The 24,150-nt window shown below is 36.1% G+C and overlaps 2 protein-coding genes across 3 annotated transcripts in view; one reads left to right on the top strand and one right to left on the bottom strand.

Annotated features, from left to right (window-relative positions):
- The window catches only part of LOC131014951 (60S ribosomal protein L38-like), a 70,154-nt gene that overhangs the window by 16,358 nt on the left and 29,646 nt on the right, over positions 1 to 24,150 (bottom strand). The window lies entirely within an intron of this gene.
- On the top strand, positions 10,914 to 13,669 carry LOC131014944 (phytochrome-interacting ankyrin-repeat protein 1-like). Of its 2 annotated transcripts, XM_057943126.1 has the most exons (3): positions 10,914 to 11,858; positions 12,816 to 12,987; positions 13,075 to 13,669. In XM_057943126.1, the coding sequence occupies exons 1-3, from the start codon at positions 11,736 to 11,738 to the stop codon at positions 13,287 to 13,289; spliced, it is 510 nt and encodes a 169-aa protein (XP_057799109.1). In that variant the 5' UTR covers positions 10,914 to 11,735; the 3' UTR covers positions 13,290 to 13,669. The 2 variants fall into 2 exon arrangements, with proteins under 2 accessions (XP_057799109.1, XP_057799108.1); XM_057943125.1 differs by having other exon boundaries at positions 11,000 to 11,858; positions 12,816 to 13,669.

The following is a 24,150-nucleotide window of genomic DNA, read 5'->3' as shown; positions in this document are numbered from 1 at the left end:
TCTCATCGACGAATGGGCTTCATCATTAAAAGTCGTGATTGCCACAATTGATTACGACAAAAAAGAATTTGCCAGAGTCTTCGAAGCCAGTTTGGCAGGCATGGCAAAACAATACTGGGACAAAATTGAGGTTCCAGCAAGGGAAGAAATGTTTAGTAGCACCTCAATGTATGATATCATTAAGGAAACTACTAGACAGATAAAAATCCATTTCTTGGGAATGGGGTTTTTCGAAGGATCCGCAGAGGAGAAGCGCAAGAAATATCAACAGGCACTTTACAATCTAAGATTGATGGTGCTAGAGCCCAAAGCTCTTGATGAATTTCTGCGTTTATACACCTTATATGTCCATATGGGGGAGGTTGATGATCAGAAAGCCATGGATCTCTTTTTCCCAAAATTTCCGAGTCCATGGAGGGAGATGCTCATCAATGAGTATGTATCACCAGGAGGATATCCACTTGATAGCGCTTCAAGGAGAATGTCTTATGTTCACAAAAAGCTGTCCGAGTGGTGCCAGAAGGCAGCGGACCAGAGGAATCTCAAGAAATTGAGGAGACTCAACAAGAAATCCCCATTGATGTGCGACAACATTGATCTTCCAACAGAGATTGGTGCTGAGTTGCTGTATCAAAGGAGGAGCAGAAAGAAACATAGGTACCAACCCTATGAAAGAAAGTCCAGAAGAAGTTCTTGGAAACCAAGAACTATGTGGACCAGACAGAAGGCACGCTCCTACAAATCAGGCCAACGGAGCGGACCATCAAGAAACCGATTCTCAAATCAAAAGAGAATCCCGGCGAGAAAAACTTTCAGGCATACTCAGGCCAAAGCAAATGAAAGTTTCAAAGATTGCAACTGCTGGTCGTGCGGTGCAAAAGGGCATATTTCAACCAATTACCCAGACAACGAGAAAAGGAAGATAAGAAGATTCGAATCCACACCGGATATCGAAGATGCTATCTACCACCAGGAATGGATACCTGTATATCAGTTCGAAGATATATCCTCCGATGAGAGTATATATGAGCAAGAAGAGGTCTTTAGTTCTGAAGATTCGAGATGACCGATGGATCAACCGGAGACGAGTCAGACTAAAGAAGAACACGAGGTCCACCACATCCAGAAGGAGGATCAGAATGGATTCACTAGCCATTTTCTGATTCCACAGGAAGAAGTGGTGAAGAAGCTCGTGAAGAAACTCAATAGGGAAACTGGAGAGGTACAGACATACCAAGGGTCTTCCAATGGAAGATTGAATCGAGTTTTAAATAGCTTGATTCCATCCAAGAGGAAGCATCATGTCTATTTTGGTGTCACAAACCGAGAAATGGCGCTTCCAATGGAGATTACAAGTAATCAGGTGGAGATCCAGCTGGTTCCTGCCGAAGATATTATGCAGGATCTTAAGAAAATGAAGCCAGAAGTCGCAAACACGATGAAATGGATTCATATTGGAGCAGTTCAGTTGGTGATCAAATCGTCCCTCTCCCCAGGGACAGACCAACCAATTGACGTCGCACTTTGCGACAAAAGGATCAGAGATGCTAGAGCTTCAGTTCTTGGAGCATTCTCGGGCAATCTCTATGCCAAGAGGATTATAACCGAGTTCTACCCACAGATCGCTTATAATCTGCAGGACTCATCCTTCAGCCGAGCCCTGACCCTCTATCAGGACTACAAAAAGAAGGAGTTTATGACGGGAGGAAATAGGCCATACTCGCTGACTTATCAAGTCTCGTATGCCTTATCAAATTCCCATCACACGGAGTTATTTCTGGGAAAAGAATTTATTGAAATTCCAGAAATATTCAAGGAGGTTGCCAAGGCAGTCAATCCAAACCGAGTGGAGATTCCTCAGATCGGAGAAATCGACATCTATATTGGAGACAAGCCGGTGCTTAGCCATACCCAGAGTCTCAGACTAGGAGCACCAAGGCTATCATTCCAAGGAAATAGGCTAACTTCAGGGCCTATAACAAGAAGTTTCTCTCATTCGTATGAGAGAAGGGCGATCCAGGAAACACCAGTTCTGGACATGAGAATCAAGCTCAAATGTCCCGAAGGATGGAGACAAGTTTCCACAAGATTTGATACAACAAACAAGGAGAACAAGTTTCCTTGTAGTTCGTTGTATTATTTGGCAAATCCAGGCGACAACCGATACATCGGAACTCTGGAGGTTGGAGGTTTTGAAATTCAAACCGAAGGCCAAGCCGGACAAGAAGCGGACGTCCTGATCTTAGGACGAGATTTCCTTGACAAATATAAACCATGGTCATGGAAATCAGGAAGAATGGAGATCACAATTGGACGCCAAAGAGTGATGACCCAATGACAAGTCCATTCTCAATATACATCTCTGTAGGGATGTTGTATGAGAAATTCAAAGCAGAATATTTTGCTGCTTATGTGGATTCAGGAGCAGGAATCTGTACAGCAAAACGAGGAGTCTTTCCAGCAGAAGTGGAAGAAGATCTACCTCGAATTGCAGGAAGGGATTTCTCCAAAAAGATTTTACTCTTATCGAAGGGAGTAAAACAAACGGAAATATTGATCGACGGAGCAGGACAGACGCCTTGGTACAAGGTCAAGACTCCACCAATTTATTTCCATGATACTGGAGCAGATATATTATTCGGAAATAATTTTCTGCAAAGCTTCAAGCGGTATATACAAGACAATGAAGCCAGGAGACTAGTGTTCACAACCAATTGTGACCACAAAATCATTGTGCAGAGGCTCAATGGAGCTTTTCATCGATCGATGCCAATCAAATTCCGCAGCAAGCGTGGTGATGATGGCAGACTCCGGAGACCCCAAATGAAGGATCAAAGGAGATTCGGAGAAGTTCTGCTCAAATGCAGAACTGAGGGATTCCCAGATCTCTCCGAGGAAGAAACTCAAATCCTCAAAGTATCTCTGATATCACACAAAGATATCAATGAAGAAGAACAGGTGTCCATTGCCGACGTCAAAAGGAGAATCCAGAAGTGTTACCACGAGAATCCTTTGGCATGGTGGGACAAGAACCAGCTCAGAGCAACCTTGAAAGTCAAAACTGGAAAGGAGCATGAGTTCGTAAGGTTCAGACCTATCCTGATGAACCCTCGAGATCAACAGGATATGATGAGTATAATCAAGGAACACCTTGATTTAAAGCTGATCGAAGAAGGAAGATCACCCTACAACAGTCCTGGATTTCTGGTGAGAAATCATGGGGAGATCAAGAGAGGAAAGCCAAGATTAGTCATTAATTATAAAGGGATTAATGACATTCTTGAGTTTGACGGATACTTCATTCCAAGTAGAGAACACCTCATCAACTGCATCAGAAGTGCAAGGGTATTCTCAAAGTTCGATTGCAAATCGGGCTTCTACCAGATTCGCATGGAGGAAGGGAGTAAGAAGTTCACAGCCTTCTCAACTCCACAAGGACATTATGTCTGGAATGTCATGCCAATGGGGTTAGCCAACGCGCCTCAGATATTCCAAAGGAAAATGGATAATCTCTTCAAAGATTATTCTTCGTTTATGTTTGTTTATATTGATGACATTCTTATTGCATCAAAAAACATTCATGAACATGTCAGGCATCTGGAGATCTTTGCGGATGTTTGTCAACAAGAAGGATTAGTGCTGTCTGAAAAGAAGGCAGTCATTGCCACCCAGAAGATGGAGTTTCTGGGGATCGAGATCGATGAATCTGGGATAATTCTACAAGATCATATTGTGGAAAAAGTCCAGGGATTTCCGGAGGATCTCAAGGAGAAAAAACAGCTCCAAAGCTTTCTCGGAGTTGTCAATTTTGCAGGGATGTTTATCAAAAACCTTGCAGAACACAGAAAGATTTTCAGTCTACTACTGAAGAAAGATGTTCCATTCATATGGAAGGAGGAGCATCGGGAGGGTATAAAGAAGTTAAAAGAGATTTGCAAAAATCTCCCGAAGCTTTCAATACCACAAGACGAGGATGACTTGATCCTCTACACTGACGCGAGTGATTTCTGATTTCCTTACAAGGGATGGAGCTCCCTGAAGTGGAGGCCATCGAGGCAATACAGGGGCAGCTCTTTGAAAGTCTAGAGCTGCTACAACAAGAATGGCAAAAGTGTGTCCTACACACCAAACAAGCGGGAAAGATACAAGCGGCTGATGAAGCCCAAGTATCCAACCAAATCGATGTTTGCTTCATGAAGATGTTCAATCTTCAGGAAGTACTCAACAAGCCGCTCTTGCGCGTTATTCGGGATAACCGGATTAAAGCAATGCTTTCCGTACAGGGCGGATTACCTGTAGCAGGGGATTCAAGTACCCCTAGCACAAGTCCTGAGACAATGGTTTCACAGCCAGACTCTCGAGGAAAAGATGTTGTTAAGGGGTCACACCCTGAATCAACATGTCAACCCTCCACCTCTGGGGTAAAAGAGGGAGAGATCAATCTTAGGCCCATGACAGGCCAAGTTAAGGTTGATACTGACTTTATTGAAATTTCTCCTTCTTGGCAGATGTACCAGGACAGGTGGGAGAAACTTCTCACAAGAAATGGCATTAATCCGGGAAATTGCCGGGTTGATGTTGCCGGAAAATATCCAAGGGTTTGGACGACTCCAGGAGCCAATCCAAACGATGTCAAGGAATGGTATGAGTTTGGGGCTTTGGCCTCAGTTTATACTACCGCCCCAGCCTTCACCGAGATCAAGGGTCTACCCAAATGGATCCAGAAAACGGTGTTTGATACATGGGAGAACAACGAGTCCCTCAAAAGGGGAGATGTTCTGGAATTGTACTGTTTCAGTGCAGCGCCAGAGCCAGTTGGAAAAGGAATCCGTGAAGCTTTCCACTTCATCAAGCTTCGGAGACCTGATACGGGAGCCCTTAACCGGATCAAAGTTCCCGACTTCCAGGCCGCAATCGTCTCAACATTCACGGAGGAACAAATCTCCACTAGACGAGCATGGGGTCTATGGGTCTGTCTCACAGAGATGGACAAAATGAAGTCCAGATTCAAGTTCTACCAAAGCTCGGATCTGGGAACGTTCCTAGTTAATACCATGACAGGAATAACGACTCCTTTTGCCGAACAATCCTTCGAGAAGAAACGGCAAATGTTGTGGGAGAACAAGATTGCGGGGAGCCAGGAGACTCGTCGCAAGTTTTGCAATATGGCTCATCTGGGCCATTGGATCGAGAAAGTCTGCGATCAATGCTCATCGCAGAAGGAGCCAGAATTCGGCAAAGGATTCTTTCCAAAGCCGGACAAAAGGAGGTTCCGGTCTGATGAACATGATAAGCATCAGACTCCGAAGGGAAGGACACCTCGGGCACCAAAGAAGTAAGGTGGCCGACAAAGCCAAGTGAATCATGTGATTCACAGCAAGGATCGCACCCACAAAATAAACGACAAAAGTGGGTGGAATGACAGGAGGACCACTCACCAAATGCTCCAAGACAAACGTGAGTGGAAGGAAAAGTAGCCGGCCCCTACCAGCATTATCACAAAGCGATAAAGCGAGGGTCCAGCACCATGTGATGACACTAACTAGTGTCGGCATTTATGGCCGACAAAAGAAGGTGGAGGTCACATTCAAGAGAGCTGGCCACGAAGAGAGAATCCGAGGCCAACAACCAAGCAATAATAGAGGGCTCAAACCTCTATATAAACACAAGTGCTGGAGAGAAGAAAGGCAGGAGAAAATTGACACACATTTTCACACACCACTTTCTCTCTCTAGAAAAATTATCTTTGTAATTTTTAATTCTTGTTTTTAAAGTTTTTCGTTTTAGTTTTAGTTCCTTTTATTTTTTATGTACACAAGTATTGGCTACTATGAGTAGCTAAAACAAGGTAGTCTCCTCCCTTGGGGAGTATTTTATGAAATAAATTAAATTTTATATAATTCCTCTATAAACACTTTGTTTACGTCCAACTATTCCGGATTGAGTAAAAATATTTTCTTTATTTTTCCAACAAAGTATTGAGTCGACACTTAGTGAAGGAGGAGGGTTGCAACCATCTCTTGCGAGTGTGTGGTTGGTGCGTGCCGGGGAGGCAGACGAGCCGTAAAACGCAACAAGACCGACTCCTGAAGAAGACCAGTCGACAAAGGTATAATGTTGGTTTAATTTAAGAATTATTTTGAAGTGTTACGGAAGCATGTTGGGCCTGATTAATCTATAAAACTGAAACTGTTACATAATGAATATGTAGAGGATTTGTTAAGGGGTAGTTTTGTCATTAATTATGAGTTGGGTATGGTTGATTTATGTTTTGTGAAAGTGGGTATTTTTGATAGATAAGTTATGAAGGTGGGTATTTTAAATTTTGACCCTATATATCTCTGTGTAGTATAGAGATTTCGTCTATGTGCGAGTTGTTTATTTGATTATATATTAGAAATATCTTGTATTTTTTGAAAAAAAAAATAAAAATTAATGGGTGGAGTAACAATTTTAAGTCGGATTTTTTACATTTAATTTAACAATTTTATGATTTGGGTATGTGAAATTTGATACTCCCTCCATCTCATTAAACTTATCTCATTTCTTTTGGACACGATTATTAAAGAGAGTATAATTAGTATAGTAAAAGTATGTAAATGTGTGAGGTCATATTGTTTGTAGTGTAAAATCATTATCAAATATAGAAACAGAACAAGATCAATGGGACAACCCAAAAAGAAAAAACTTTACAAAAGATTAATGGGACATAGGAAGTATTTGATACTCTCTCCGTCCCATTACAAATGTCTCACTTTCTATAATGAGATGACACATTACAAATGTCACATTCATTTTTTGACAATATATTCTCTATATACCTAGTATTTAAACAATTTTCATCAATCCACTTTATCTACTTTCTACACATTTCTTAATCCTCGTACTCAAAAGTAATGGGACATTTATAATTGGACGGAAAAAGTGTATAAATTAATACTAATAAACCCGTCTAAATCAAACATAGATATAACTTGTAGCCATTGGCGGATGGGGGAGGGCTAGGGGCTAAAAAACTCTCCCCAATTTTGAGTTATATATATATATATAGGGGAGGGCTAAAATAAAAACACTCTTAAGTGTATAAAATATAAATGATTTTCAGCCCTTAGATCATCAAGATCTACGGTTGATTCGTAACCCTGTTGGATGAATTCGTGGTCCCGAGTTCGAATCCCAAAGGTAGCAAAAAAATATTTTTCGCAATTCGTAACCATGTTTGATGAATTCGTAACCCTGTTGGATAAAATTCGTACATTAAAAAACGTTTATATTTATATTTTAAGAAGTGTTTTTACCGTAGCCCTCCCCTATGAGAGAGAGAGAAATCCTATGAAACTTGAATATTATACATTGTTTTATAATGATTTATTACGTTAATTTGTTAATAAAAATTAATTGTAGAATTCATCGTCTTAAAAAAATTATAGAGTTTATGTTAATTGCTTAATATTGAACGGTGATTTATTACATTAATTTGTTAAAGTAGTATTATTATTGTCTTAAAAAATGTATAAAAATAGTTTTTTATGTGCTTTCAATGTACATGTTGTTGAATCAAGAGAAATAAAATAAATACTTATTATAATAAGTGAATAAATTTTATTTCTAAGTTCATTAGTAATATTTTACTTGGACTTGAATGCGAAAAGAATGAATTGCCTAAAAAAATTTGGCTCTGAACCCCATACAACTACTTGCGAACTCTATAATTCAACAAGTTGAGTCTCGTGTCATGAAATATTGGATTCGCGCCCTTGCTCGTAGGCATATGACTTCTTGAATCGATCATATATCAAGTCATAAATAATATTTATATTCTATAAATATTAGTATTAAATTAATTGCGAAATCGTGATGGTTAGTTGAAATATCTTCTTTCCGTATACTACTTATATACCAATTACAAGTAAATGTAAGTCCTAAAGATGTATCTATAAATTAATTCAAATGGTATCAGAACATAAATGTAAAGTTTTGGCTCATTAATGGGAAATTATTGAAATTTAATTTTTTTGAAATGGTAAATGGAGATGACCCTCCACAAACGACGGGGGTTCATTCCAAACATGATGTGTATAAAAATCTTTCTCAACTTTAGCCAGCCGATGAGCAATAACATTCCGATCTCGTCCAATTTGGCAGATGTGAATATCCGGAAGCAACAAAAGTTCCTCGCGACAAAAGGCAGCCAATACACCCAACTCCGAAATATTCTTTTCGCCCGAACTAATTGCCTCGCAAGCGCGCTCGCAATCAGATTCCACCCAACCACGAGAATGCCCTAGTTCCTTGAGCCAAGAAAAGCGCTTCCTTAATCCCCATGAACTCGCCTTCATCCACCCGGCGAACCTGGGACCTTCAAAGCTTTCCCCACTATGAAATCTCCCTCGTGATTACGAATGACCAAACCAATTCCCATAGCATTGATATCCGAGAAAAAGGCAGCATCCACACCACACTTGATAGAGACCGAGGGTAGAGAGTGCCAGCCAACGTATGGACCTGCAGAAGTCAAAGAAGAGGAATGGGTGAAGGGCTTTTTCCGAGCCAGAAGCCATTCTATTCGACTCTCCACTACCAGCAAAATTGATTGAGCAGGAGATGGGAAGATACCTTTAATTTCAAATCACACCGTTCCGATCTTTCCATATTTGCCACAACACTAGGTAAACCTTAGCTCGGAGCTCTTCATTGCTACCGCTAATAATGAGAAAAAGAGCAGTCAAAAAAAAAATCACTACTGTTAGTGATATTGCCGATGTAAGACCACAAATTGCTACATCTCCAGTATTCTTCCGCGAAAGGACAAAAAGATGTAATACAAAAAATAAATATTAAATAAAACTCTCTCTTTCCCTCAAAAAAAAAGAAAAAAGAAAAAGAAAAAGAAAACGAAATAAAGAAATACAAGATGTAACATAAATATTAAATCATGAATGGATGGCTATAAGAAGTAATCAGCAAACTGTGTGGTTAAACAAAAAGTAAGCGTGTGTTTATAGTTCTTCATTGATGTTTCCAAATAATCCCAGCATAATCATATTGGCTACATGCTCTTAATTGATTATATCACTTGTGTAACTTATTACTATTATCATTATTATTATTTTGGATCCAAGTGATATTTTGAAATCTCATTTGGTTTTTGTGGTGCATCTTAAATTAATAAATAAAAGACACGAGTATTATAATATTACTTGTTACCTCTTTATCGAAACCATCCACAATCTGACAATATTCTCTTATCCTTATGAGCCAAAATACAAGCTCTTGTTTTACTTACTTTAATACGTGACCTCAATCACCCTCGTCAGACAATTAAACATATCCAAAAATGAATAATTCATGTACATGACGTATGCATGCTCTCAATATATACAAATATAGATTAATAACATTTTATATACCGAATTTTCAACGTTTTCTATAAAATGTTTCGAACTCTTATTTTCTTCATAAAATATCATACTATACAAAATTCGATGACATAAAGATGACTATTTATCTCATCAGATGAAATATTTTGGGAACCTATTGAAAAATCATAATAGAAGTTACCATTGTTGGAAAACACGTAAAGTTTGAAGTTTTTTTTAATGATTTTCTTTTTTTTTAATTGAATTTTGCATAACATGACATAAGACATTGACATTGTATGAAAAGCATTGAAAGTTTAAAATTTTTAAAGAAAAAATAAGAGTTTGGAATATTTTATTAAAGGCTTAATTGCATATAATGTCACGAACTTTGCCCGAAATTCATTTTCCCCACGATCTTTAAAAATTCTAATTTTTTATCAAATACTTTGACATTTGTTCAATTTTCCCACGATTTTTTTTCCAATGACCGAAAAAATGACTTAACAGTGATGTGGATTTAATTTTACATGTACACTGACGTGGAATATATATGAATTTTAAGTTACAAATATAATATTAAATAATAATAAAAAGCCATAATTTCTTTTAATTGCTCATTTTTTTTCAGGCAAAAGGAAATTAACGCTTGCTTTCAGTTTGCAGAATCCAGCATCGAAGGGTTCATTTCCAGACCAGTGTGGAAGTATTCGTGTACTGGTCTTTCAAACCAGTGCTGCTAATTGCTCGCTCATATACCTCATAATTAATCTTCGTGTTTTCAGTCTTCCAAACAAGTGCGCTGATTGTTGGCCGATGCTTCGCCGGGCAATAAGCCGATGTTTCAACCTTTGCTATTTGTTTACACCTATAAAAAATGAAATTAGAGGGAGAACCAAAAGAGAAGGAAAAAGAAGACATTTTGTAGATTGAAGAAAAAGGAAACGAGAAAGAAGAAGAAGAGGGAAAACTAGAGTGAATTCCGATTTGAGGGGAAAAAAAAAAATCGTGGGGAAATTGAACAAATGTTAAAATATTTGATAAAAAATAGATTTTTTAAAGATCGTGGAAAAAATAAATTTCGGATAAAGTTCGTGATATTATTTGCAATTAACCATTTATTAAAATACTGAAAATAACGATTATATGATTCAAATCTGGTTTTTCTAATTCCGACTAGATAACATCCACAGTTTGATAGCTATATTCCAAAGTATAAAAATATCTTAACACTTTGATACAATTAAAGTTCATTGATTAACTGAAGCTATCCATTTTAAAATATAAATTACTCTGAACTGTGAATATATAATAAATTTCTATAAAAGTTTACAAATTTGCTGTGAAAAATAAATTAAAAAAAGAAAAATTTTATTCACATATAATTTGAACTCAAGGCTATAAATTTATTCAACGAAATAGTGAATGACGAGGAATCAATACAATCTAAAATTTAATAATAATCCAAATTTATATTTCAAAATAAATATTTTTATTTTCTTTCATCCCTATGTAACAAAACCCAAATGATTAGAACACGACTTTAGTTGAAACGCTCTCTATCTCTCTCGTATGGTTTAACGCTTTAGTTGAAACACTCTTTTCTCTCTCTTCTCTCTCTGTATATATATAATATTTTCATAAATATCTAATGCCGCGTCTCAATTAGAAGTCATCTTCATCTTCCGCGCTCCTGACCTAGGGTTTCATCCGAATCCGATACCTCATTCCCCAACTCCACATATACAGACAAAATCGAAATATATGCAGCCGCCTAATTGAGCTCAATCGTCCTCTGTTCCTTCGTTAATTTCATCTTATTATAGATTTCAGGATTAGGGCATCAATTATGATTATCTCTGTAAAATCTCGATTCACATCGTCATTCAATGTTATGCTTGTCAATAATCTCCGAGTTTTTGGCCCTGGTTTGAATCCTTTTGCCCCATATTGCGTGGCCAATCATTCCTCTCGCTAAATTTCCTGTCGTTCGATCTTTCTGCGAAGATAATGTAAAAAGGATCTTGCAAAATTTCAGGTCTTTTGTCAAACGCTGTATACATTCACATACGTTATATCTCCTGAAATTTGAGGTGACCATTTTGGGTATATGCGTGTGTCGTGGGTTCTGATTTATAGAGTTTGGGGGTACTAAAGGGAAAATTTAGGAGTGGTATACTCTGTGTTTTTGGTATAAGACTTGTTTCCTTTCTTACATACTTTGATAAGTCTTTTTGTTTTAAGATCTTGAGTTGTGAAAAAATTGGTTGCGTTAGTGTTTGGAACTGTTGGGAATTGAATCAAAGTTTGCGGGTTGTTGCATATAACTAAGGGATTGTCTTTTACTAACAAAAGATAGAAAATAGAATTCCTATAATGCCAGAGTTTGAGGTGGAATCTATTAGGAGGAACCGGAAGATGCTTAGGTCGGGAGGCGATAGGGATGATCGAGGCTGGACCTTGCTACACATCTATGCTCGGAAAGGCGACCTTAGAGAGGTATGTTTATATCCTCCTCATGATAAGTTTCTTAATCGTGTTCAATGATTGTATAGTATCTGATGTGTGTAATTGTTGGATTTTCTTACCTTCAGAACTTGAATAGTTGAGCTTGATTTGTGCTCTATTACTTGAATAGTTGAATTTAATCCGTGCTCTATTGCTTGAATAGTTGAATTTAATCTGTGCTCTATTGCTTGAATAGTTGAAATAATAGTTTATAAGATCCTATATTCTGTGGTTCCTCGGGAGGATAACTAGATACTCCCTCCGTCCCATTGATAATGGCTCATTACTTTTGGGCACGGTTATTAATGATTTCTCTTTTGAGCACTATGTCTGGGCTAAATTGGACTATCTGTCTTGTATGAACTATTATGCACAGTGCGGTAGGAACCATGCTATTTGTTGCTGATTAGTTTCTTTAGGGTGGCTTCTGTTTCAAACTTTCAACTGAGGAACCATTTTGTCCACATGGAACTCCCTTTCCGACTGAGGAACCATTTTGTTGAATGGAAAGAAGACTAGAAAACATAGTATAGAAACACTTGTAGCTTCTCTCAGCTGGAGGAAAAGAAATGTATAGTGATAACTGGCGAATAAGTGGGTCTTCGTTTGCTTTATTATTAGACACAACTGCTGTGCCTAAAAAACTCAGGTTAAAGAGGACCAACTAATTATTTATAGGTGTTAGGCTCATCATGTGCTTATCCAAAAAAAGTTAGGCTTGTCACAGTCATTATTTCATTTTTTTTTACATAGTTGTGTTCCTTTGGTTGCAACTTTCAGTGGCAGGTGCTTCATGTTGGATAAGATGAAACTTTTTGACTTCCATGTTCAGTAGATAGTAATTCGTGCAATTTGTGGAATGGACATGAATTGAGTGTGTGTTACTGTTGCTCAGCTCCTTCTTTGACTCTTTATTATGTTTCATAGACCTTTTCTATTATTTTGCAGGTGAGGCGGCTTCTTAATGAAGGAGTGGATGTTAATGTTGCTGCTTGGGGCCCAAAATCGCATGGTGTGACCCCTCTACATCTTGCTGCTAAAGGGGGCCATCTTAAGGTGATGGATGAGCTGTTAGAGCGTGGTGCTAATATCGATGCTCGAACTAAGGGTGCATGTGGCTGTGCGTATATTCTCTCAACTATGATATCCATTGTCAATTGTCATGTCTGCTTGCATGTCACTTCATCCTTGTTTTTATTGGATGCAGGGACCCCTCTTCACAATGCAGCCAAAGAGAAAAAGAAGCGAGCAATTAGATTCCTGGTTGAAAATGGGGCATTTTTGCCTGATGATATCAACGATACAAGGTTCAATCCTCCAACTCACTACTGTCCTGGTCTTGAATGGGCTTATGAAGAACTGAGGCGCTTACAGCAGGACAGCTCTTCATCTGGCGATACATCATGTAGCTCTGATAACTGAGATGTACCTGTTGGGCATTGCTTCTACCAATCATGGCCTGGAGAGAGAATTGGATTCTTGGGGACTACCTTGCATTTATCACTTATCTGACGCCCTAGTCGGTCTGCTTTTTGTTGTTCTTGTGACTACTCAATGTCTGTTTCTCATCTGTGATGCCTGTGCCAAATATTGAATGAGTGCTCTACCTCTATATCGTCGGTACCTTTGTTTGCTTGTGACGGGCGACTGTCACTATCACTTTATCTTTCATCGCATGTGTGTTTTGTTGCTAGTATGAGTGTCGACCAGCCTTGATGATGTGAGGAGTTCTGCGAGAACCTCTCTTCTATGGTATGTATTGTGGCAATATAAATGGTTATATATCAGACTTGTTTGAAATATTTGGAAGATGCTTATATTTTCAAGTTTCCGAATTTCTGTTTTGACTAGTGTCCGGTGGAAAGTAGGTAAATATTGCATTTTTTTCTTCCTTTTAGGTATTGAGAGGTTTAATGTGGATAAACTGATAATGGGTGATTATGAATTTTAACATATTTGTTGGTTTGAGACATGACAACATAATGATACAATATGATAATGGGTATTCAATAAGAAAATTGCCATAAATATTCATCAGACGTTGTGTTTACATACATGAGAAAGCATAGCAGGATAAATACGTTGTCTACATAGTAGGTAACCTTCATTAACAATTGCTAACTAAAAATGTAATAGTATAAGTTAAATATTAGTTCTAAAGAATTCTTATTTTTAATTTAGCTCACCATTTTATTAATGAGTTTGATCACAAACTAATGATTGGAGTAATATAGAGTTCAACATGAACTCGTTAATATTATCAATTCTTACTAAACGAATTCGAACAATCTCTTATTAAGTTGAATCCAATTAAATAGGTTGCAAACACTTGGGCTCATTTACAGTCCGAGTATATAATCTCATCTCACTATAACTACGAATCTACTACAATTAATATAGCAATATATAGAAAAGATACTAATATTAAACCATGTTTATGCGGAATGTGGTTGATGTCTTATTCGTTGAATCCACCACCTACTCTTGTTTTGCACTGTGATGTGTGTTAACTCCTCCCACATGTGTATGTAAACAAACATATAATTGCGATTATTTATTCCCATTTATTATGTAATAATTATTTATTAGAGTTTATCTTTTTTTTTTTTACAAGATTAGTGCGTGTCCATATTTTGTTTGATATTTTTTGTGATGTTTTGAGAGAATATATTCCAAAGTAAACCATGTTTCGTACTAAAACTGTGGAATGTGATGTGTATACTTGGGTATTTGTAGAGAAAATAACCATGTGATTTTATTTTTCGGTCAGAATTGTTTTGTTATGATTAAATATACATATCATGGATGAGATGTATTTGGGAAATGAAATCTTATTAATTCCAAAGATTTTTTTTTTTTTTGAACAATAGATTGATGGATTCTCCATTTTTATAGTGATGATTTGAATTCCGATCTAATAATTATGATTATCCTATTTTATTCATATATAGTTCCCATTTTAAATTTATAAATAAATTAATAAGTTTGTCCAAATAATACATACAATCACCCTCGTAATTAACAGATAAATCAGGTATAGCCTCCAGATAAATCAGGTATAACGTATCTTAAATCTAATGAAAACATTATCAGTAACCTTAATAACCTTATTCGTATAGTCCCAAGTCCAGGGACGGAGGCAGGAATTTAGTTCGGGGGGGCTGAACCTGTACGGGGGTTCGGGGGCGGTAGCCCCCGAGAATTTTTTTTTGGGCATTCAGTATATTTAAGGTATTTTTTTTTTATTAAAATACGAGCATAATATTAATAATAACGAACAATATTTTCATAGATTATATAGTTTCAATATATCACAAAACTTTTTTTGGAAATTCCGTATATTTAAGACATTTTTTATTAAAAGGCAAGCATAATAATAATAATAACCAAACAACATGTCCATAGATTATATATTTTCTATATATTACAAATTAGTTTCAATACATTATAATTTTTTTTAGCATTTCATACATATTAGGCATTTTTTATTAAAAGACAAGTATAATAGTAATAATAACAAACAATATTTCATAGATCATATAGTTTTAAAAAACAAAATTATCCTTAATTAAGTATATATGAGAGAATATAATAACCAAATACTCTTTTATAAAACAAAATTATTTTATAATAGATATAAACATATATCTATATATATTTTAAAATTAAAAAAAAAAAAAAAAACTCAAAATTTGGGAGGGGGCTCTAGCCCCCCCTAGCCCCCCCTGGCTCCGTCCCTGGTCCCAACTCAAAAATCTAAAAACGTCAGTCTTTGGAAGTCGAAGCCACCGATGAATAGCTGTTAGCGTCGGCGGCAGAGAACCACCGACTGAAGTACCCACCTCCGGCGCCGTAATTGGAATAGCCATTATTGTAATTATACATTGGAATAGCAATTCTACAATTTCTAGAGTGTAGGCAAATAACATAGTAAAATTTATGGTTGTAAAATTACACAACGTAACATGAACTTGCATATGCATATATGCACCTTTATAACTCACTTAATTTATATTGCAACGGTACACGCATGGTATATATGGTGTGTGTCGTTAATTCACTTGATGCAATAGCATATAGATATTAATACAAACAATTAATGTCCTACTCCTCCATATAAATTCACTTATATATTCTTCCCCAAAAAGCAAACAAACTCTTCTACAAAAACCTCTCATCATATTTGTGTATCCAAAAACGAAATGGCCTCCAAAACCACCCGCCGCGCTGCGGAGGAGCGCCACCACCAATCATTACTCCCCGACCCATCTCTGCCTCTCTCTCTCTCTCGTCCTACCTTCCTCTCTCTACCCCGTAACAAAGTTCAGTGAAACCCGATGAAAAAAATAGAACTGAATGAAGCAATAAAACTAAAGGCGGAACGTGTCTGCTTCTACAAAGATTGAGTGGGGCCCACTTGATAAATAGAAAATAAAAAAGAAAATGAAACATCTCGGACAGAGTAAAGTGTCCGTTGGGAATAAGGGGAATTTTGCACTCCGTATGAAATGTTGAGGAGTTAATAGTCTAAGATTAAAATATGAGAAGATAAATATGCAGAACCGATCACCTACCCACCGTGGGCAAGAATAACGTGCCCACCACTGATGTGGCAATGTTAATTAGGAAGGAGAATTAATAAATCTTACTCTAATTAAAATTATCTTACTCTAATTAACATTGTCATATCATTGGTGGGCATATTATTCTTGCCCACGGTGGGTAGGTGATCGGTTCTGGATAAATATGTCATGAAATTATATGATAGGAGACTATTTGCTAGTTATCCGTATCTTATATTTAATGTAATATGGTTCATGCTAATTGAAGGCATGAATGTGGAATTGAAGGCGCCACCGTTTTGGATCTGGATTTGGATTATGGGCCCCAAGGCATAATTATTTAATACACATTTATTAATGCTATGCTACAATAGCTTCTTTTTTTTTTTTTGCTGAAATTAATCATAGCCTGAAAGTAGCCCAACAAGATTTGTTTTGCTGCAAAATGTGGGCTATCTACGCTTAATAACCCCTAGAATGCACTATGCTCTAGTTTTATAACGATTGGGATATCTATAGTTAGAAATTCGTGGAATATATTGGGATCTAATTTCATAATGATTGATTATTTCACTAAAAATGAGAATACATTAAATTTTAATATCGTATTTTGTGACGATTGATCATCGTTTTAGGTGTTATTTGAGCAATGAACGGCTGATAGCATATGGTATTTAGATAATACCAAATATGCAATTATTTCAATATTTGTCTATATTTATATTTATATTTATATTTATATTTTGGTACAAATTTTCATTATGTTTCAAGAAAATTAAATAATATAGTAATAAAAATTGTTGCAAAACAATCAATTAACATTAAATATGGATGCTGGTGGAAGAGACCATCAACCGCTCCCGATTCGTTTTTGTAAGATGAGTTCAACTGCCACTCATAAAAGCTTCTATACATGTAATTAATGAGTTCAACTGTCCTGTCATAAAATCTTTATATTATTTATTTTTTTTATAATAATTCTTCAATTTTTTTTGTGAGCATAATAATTCTTCAATTGATGAAGATTAAAAAATATGAAAATGAAATATTCTCTCTGTCTTTTTTGGAGGCGTTTGGTTTGAGTGATAAGGCATGATTGGTAAAATAATCCACCTTAATCAAGTGTTTAATTTACATGATTGGGTCTGTGATTGATAATCCGGCTCGCATCTAATCATTCAATTGAGTGATTATTATTTATCATCCAAAAATTGAATGGATTATTTAATCACACCTTCAATCATATTAATCTTATCTATCTCATTAAAATTAAACATACCAAGAAAGTATGAAATATTACTCTTATGCCCATATGTATTATTTTCAAAATTTAATTGCTAAGTTATGATAGCATTAAAGAAACGGGATAAAATACGAACTTTGTTTTTTTTTTTTTGAAAGGTAAATAGGAACTTTGTTATTCTTTTATTCTCAAATTCTGAAATAGAATACTTAAAAAGGAACACGAATTTTTTCTCAACAGGTCACTTAAAAAACAGAGGGAGTATTGTTGTAAATATATATTATGTGTATTCTTTTATATAAGTTCGCCAATCGATAAATACTACTTAAAATTTTGGTGTTGTACTAAATTTTAAGATTAAAAGAAATAAAATTCACATATTAAAAAATTATATATATTCCTACTAGCCTCAAAATTGATTAAAAATATTTACTTTTCTAACTCGTGCCAAACATGTACTCTGTACTCCTTCTATTATCGTTTAGCTATCCGAAACATTTTACAAATTATATACTCGTACTCCTCCTATTACTCTATTAAAATAGTTTTTTAATACTTTTCCACATCCTAAACCTATATAATAATAATTATAAGAGATTTTACTAGATGTTCTCATCCTAAATTCATATCATTCTAGCACATGTTTAAATTTATCATATTATCAAATAAAAATTGTAATAATAATTAGTATGTCTTAATAAAATTACAAAATTCACAAAGCAAATAATTTTTAAAATTTTTATAAATAATAAAATATTAAAACTTAAGGCCCAAGCATACAAGCTCATACACGACTAATTCATGTTGTTTTATTTTACTACTCATTCACGTTTCACGTTTCCAATTAGTTTATAGTAGTACCCACTAATTACTCGACTCATTTAAATTTATAAAATGTGTAAACATTCAAATATATTTTACTACTTTAATTGTTATTAGTCTCAACAAAAAAATTCAAACATTAAAAAATAAATATTAACAATAAATATATAAAAACTAAAAGATTAAAAAAGAAAGATGAAAATTTCACATAGAAATATATAAATGAACATACCCTATCTGAGTATGATGTTTTTTTATATATCTTCCAATTGTAAAGTAAAACATAAAACGATTCTTATCGAATAAAAGTTTGATGGCTGATTCAATGAAGAAACAAATTGAAAATCCTCCACATTGACATTATAAAGTTCAAGATCTTGAAGGCTTTCTTACATATTCTAAGAACATTCTTCGTCAACAAATCAAATCCAACATTCAATTTGAAGTTCAACCAAATCAAATCATACGTTCGAATAATCACGATTTAGTTCTTTCTTTTTTTCGCTTATAATAATTTTTTGATTGCCCCCATGTCCAATTTTCCAACGCATCACTAGTGTTGACAATTTGTGTTGATTTATTTAATGCAATGCTATGTAATCTTCTTTGAATTTTTCATTTCCAAATAAGCGGTCCATTTTACACGTCTGTAATAAAATAAAAGTTGGTTCCATATGAACTGACCACGATATTGATGGCTAATTAAGTTAATATTGAACTTAAATGTTCAAATTAATTAATTAAGATAACATATAGACTTGATAAATGCAAATAACGTTTACCACATAAATAATTAAAAGTGTGTATCGTGGTCGCCGCGACCAAGGGCCTTTTACGCACATGACTTCATGTTATTTTGAATTCACTAGTTTTACTAAAAGACTAATAATCAATTTTAATGTGAAGGTTGTATGTGTTTTTATTCACTAATATCTTTCATATTTAAATAAAATAAATTTATTATCCTGATTTTCTAGTTATCCTTGCGACAAAAGTGTGACGCCAGGGGACGAAGTGCGGAGTGATTGCTGGTGCAAAAGAGGTACGAACAAAGAACAGCTTCGATTAAGACTTCCAAGCAGAGGGGCACAAGGATGAACCGAAACACACTCGAACGAGAGGGATTCCAAGAATATGTTGGAATGGGATAACATATTCGAGGAGAGCTTAAAGGATTTGATTGGTGCTACTCATACTAACAAGATGCATCTTCTTTTTTGGTGCCCACGTGGAAGAAACTCCAAAGTTAAGCGTGCTTGGATTGGAGCAATTCTAGGATGGGTGACCCCTTGGGAAGTTTCTCAGGGAGCGTGCGAACGAGGACAAAACATGTTAAAAAAGACTCGTGTTGGTCTATGAGGACAACCGTCAACTCTGGAGTTAAGCTGTTACAAAAAGTGTACCGATAGAAAAAATAGGAACACTAGCAGCTAACGTTTTTTTTTAAAAAATACTATCTCCGTTCACAAAAGAATTTTCTATTTTTTTCTTTTGGTACATTCATAAAAGAATTTTCTACCTATTTTTGGAGTATACCCCATAACTTATAAATATCTCAGTTATCCTTATCTTTTATATTTTCATCACTCTCAATACTAATTAAAATACATTTTCACCATTCTCACTACACTCAACAACATTTTATCCACTTTTAGTACACTTAATTAACAACCTTTTTCTTAATTTCTCAAAAAAAAAAAGTCTTAAAACTCGTGTTACTTTCTCCTAGGAAGTTTTTTCGTAGACGGAGAGAGTATATGATCATTTTTACAAGTTTTTTCAACTGTACATTTGGAGCATCTAAAAAAGTTACTCTCTTCGTCCCACTGAAAGTGAGACCTTTTTTTTTGGCACGGAATTAAGAAAGATGTATTTTGTGTGTAGGTGAAAAAGTGAAAATGTGTTTAAAGGGAAAAACTTTTACCCAAAAAGGAAAGAGTCTCATTTATAGTAGAACGCTCAAAATAGAAAGAGTCACAAATACAGTGAGACGGAGGGAGTAATTAATTTTATGATTATAGGGTACAAATAATTTTTGCAAATCAAACAAACTTATTAAAATGCGGCTTTTATTAGGAAAAAAAAGAAGAGAAAAAAAAGACAAACCAAGAAAAAGAGAAAGAATTCTTGAGAGCACATGGAAGCACTAAGCAGGAAATCAAACGAATTTTGAATGTTCGTTTTTCTATTTATTGGAAGTCAACTTATCCATTGACCGCAACTGCAAAAATTGAAATTCAATTTTGATTTTTAAACAGATTAATTAGTCTGCCCGGAATTCGTTTAATTTGTTGTTCCATAAGTTTTCAACTAATTCCTTAATTTTAATCAATATTAATATATTTTCCCGCCAGTCAATCTATTCAACCTGAGACCACTATCTACATATGCAGATCAGTTTAATTAGTATCTGATTTATGCTTAATTTACTCTATTTTTAAGGGTTTGTTTGTGCGTATTTTAAGATAATCTTCTGGAATTTGGTGCGTTTATGGTGTATTTTATGCTTTGCAGGAGATTTAGGTTTTCGAAATGGAAGAATGCAGTTTTGGAGAATTGTGGATGAATTTGGCGTTTTCTAGGTGTTCTGGTATCCAGAGCAGATGAACCGACATCTCCAGAGCAGAGAAATCACCATTCCTCTGGAGTCAGAGAAATCAACTCACCAGAGCAAAGAAGCGCCAGAGAGTCAGAGAAATCACCATTTCTCTAGAGTCAGCGAAATCAAGAGGCCAGTGGGGAGAGAAGCCATTACAGCGGAATCGCAAAGTCCATTACAGCGGAATCGAGAAGCCAGAAAAATCGCCGTTCCTCTGACGAGGCCAGAGAAATCACCATTTCTCTGGAGTCAGAGAAATCGTTATTTCTCTGGCGCGACCCGTTTCCCGGGTGACATCCGTTCCTCTGGCGAGAGCTGCGAATTCAGCAAGAGTGGGAGTATTTTCCGGAGCGCGCGTCCAGCTGGAGAGTTGCCCTATTTCACACGATTCTATTACCTTTAGAATTCTACTTTGCATGACAACTTCCATGTTGATCCAAAGGAAATCTGAAAACTATAAATAGGTCTTCTTTTGACCTATTGAAGGACACCCCTGAACCCTAGCATTCATATTTCAGTTTTATAGCTTTAGAATTTTATTGTTTTCTAGTTTTCAAGGCTTGGATCAAGATTGAAGATTCAAGTCGCTACAATTGTTTTTATTCGGTTTTTATATAATTCAGTTTTTACAATTGCTTTCTTTTTAATTATGTTTATGTTTTATTTCAATATGTCCGGCTAGTTTCGTTTAGCTGATTCTAGGGTTTGTAAATAGTTGATTGAATTTATGTGATTTATTTGTTAATACCTTTGTGCCTTCCAGTTTATGATTCATAATTCCTGGTGCTTATTTTCTTGTGAATTATCTGATCAATAGTTTGCATGTTTAGCTATTCGGTTTGAGACCTAGCGGAGATAACTGTTTAGCGGATTCAAGAATGTATGATATGATTTTAACCTTGAGACCTAGCGGAGATAGATGGATCATAGGAAGCTATTCTTAGGAGCTATTGGGAGTTAGTAGATTTTCTTGAGACCTAACGGAGATAGAGAATTTACTAATCTACGATCGTTGCTGCTCTAGCGAGAGTGATTGATTAATTAAGTGATCTCTCATCATAACTGGATTAAACTGGTACATAGGATTAATAGATTTATTGCATAGATTTAGTTAATGAATTTACTACCCTAGGATCAGTTGTCTTTTATATTTGATATTTCCTACGTGATTTTAATTATTGTTATATTTGCGTTTTAGTTTTAAGTAAATCAATCTCTACTTTCGTTTGCTTGTCTACTGTTTTAGTCTGTTTAGGAGATAGCTAAAGTAGTTTCGTTGTGTCAGTCCCTGTGGATACGATACTTGGTTACCAATTTGTGCTACAATTGCACCGTGTTAGTTGCGGTAATTTGTTGCTAAGAAATTAGTGATCAACTTTTTTGGCGCCGTTGCCGGGGACTGATTAGAAGTTTCTTTAATATTTCCGATAGGACTTTATAGTACTTCAGACTTTTATTTGTTTTTTTTTGTTATATTTTTTTTAGTGTGGTTTTGTAGGGTGCGCATGAACACTAGATTTTTGAGTTTGACCCTGAAATCGACAAGACTTTGCGCAATCTTAAGAAGCAGCAGAATCAAGTTGAGCAAGATACGATGGCTACTCCTGAGCAAATCCAAATTCAAATGCGAGCTCTGCAAGAGCAATTGAAGAAGCTGACTGATGAACATGAGACGAGAGAAGCTCAGAAACAACCGGCCATAAATGAAGCGTTCATTCCGCAGTATGTGTACCAGGAGCCCCCACGAGTGAACGTAAATAACTTTGAGCTGAAAACGGGTTTGATCACGATGGTCCAACAGAGCCAATATGGTGGACAAGCGATTGAAGACCCTAATGCGCACCTGGCGCATTTCCTGGAGCTGTGTAGCACGGTGAAGATGAATGGTGTCCCTGACGACATTATCCGTCTTCGTCTTTTTCCCTTCTCACTGCGGGATAAGGCGAAGTCGTGGTATCATACGCTGCAGCTGGGAGAGAATATCGTGTGGGAGGATTTGGCTCATGCATTTCTACGCAAGTTTCATCCGCCTGGACTTACGTTGAAACTGAAGATGGACATCGTGCAGTTTCAGCAGTACGATGGAGAAAAGCTAGCGGAGACTTGGGAGAGGTATCAGGAGAAGCTCAGAAAGTGCCCAAACCATGGATTTGATGAAGGCACGCTTGTGATAATGTTCTACAATGCCTGCAGGGAGCGTACAAGGATGCACATGGATACAGCTGCAGGTGGATCTCTACTCCAGAAAAGTAGTTCTGAAGCATGGAGCATCATTGAGAGTATGGCTGGAGCATATATGTTAATCATATCCAGCTTGATACACAACTCAGAGAAACGCTTGCCTCCCAACGGTTTAGTGAAGATATCAGCAATTTGATCTGACGAAGAAGTGAACGGAGTAGAAATAGTTTGGTTCAATACACACTCACGAATGAAATGGCAGTCAACCTCAATATGTTTAGTCCGTTCATGAAAAACTGGATTGTTAGCAATGTAAATAGCTGCTTGGTTATCACAGTGCATGGGTAACGGTTCATTGAAAGTGAATCCTAATTCCCCAAGCAGATTCTTCACACCAATCATCTCAGTTGCAGTATGAGCCATAGCTCTATACTCAGCCTCGGCTGAAGATCTAGCAACTGTTTGTTGTTTCTTGCTCCTCCAAGTTATCAAATTTCCACCCAAGTAAGTACAGTATCCAGATGTCGATTTTCGATCAATTTTAGAGCCAGCATAATCAGCATCAGAGTACCCTTCAATTTTTAGATGACCATTTTTTTTTAAAAAACAATCCTTTTCCCGGAGATTTCTTGATATATCGAAGAATTCGAATAGCAGCTTCCCAATGAACTTGTTTAGGCTTATCCAAGAAACGACTAACCAAACCAACCGCAAAAGAAATATCAGGCCGTGTCACTGTCAAATAGATAAGTTTCCCAACAAGACGTCTGTACTTAGCTTTGTCCTCCAAGAAATCTTCACTCTCATCCCAGACATTCGGGTCAATATCCATAGGAGTATCAACCGGCTTCGTTCCCAACAACCCGGTTTCTTTAA

The sequence above is a fragment of the Salvia miltiorrhiza genome, chromosome 3 (assembly GCF_028751815.1).
Source record: "Salvia miltiorrhiza cultivar Shanhuang (shh) chromosome 3, IMPLAD_Smil_shh, whole genome shotgun sequence".
Classification (NCBI taxonomy): domain Eukaryota; kingdom Viridiplantae; phylum Streptophyta; class Magnoliopsida; order Lamiales; family Lamiaceae; genus Salvia; species Salvia miltiorrhiza.
Note: the sequence above shows the minus strand (reverse complement) of the source record. Positions and strands in the feature narration are given on the sequence as shown.

What these genes read in the sequence shown, in the direction of transcription:
- LOC131014944 (XM_057943125.1), top strand. Translation starts at nt 11,736, where the DNA reads ATGCCAGAGTTTGAGGTGGAATCTATTAGGAGGAACCGGAAGATGCTT. An exon ending in GGAAAGGCGACCTTAGAGAG is followed by an intron (nt 11,859 to 12,815) that starts GTATGTTTATAT and finishes ATTATTTTGCAG; the next exon opens with GTGAGGCGGCTTCTTAATGA.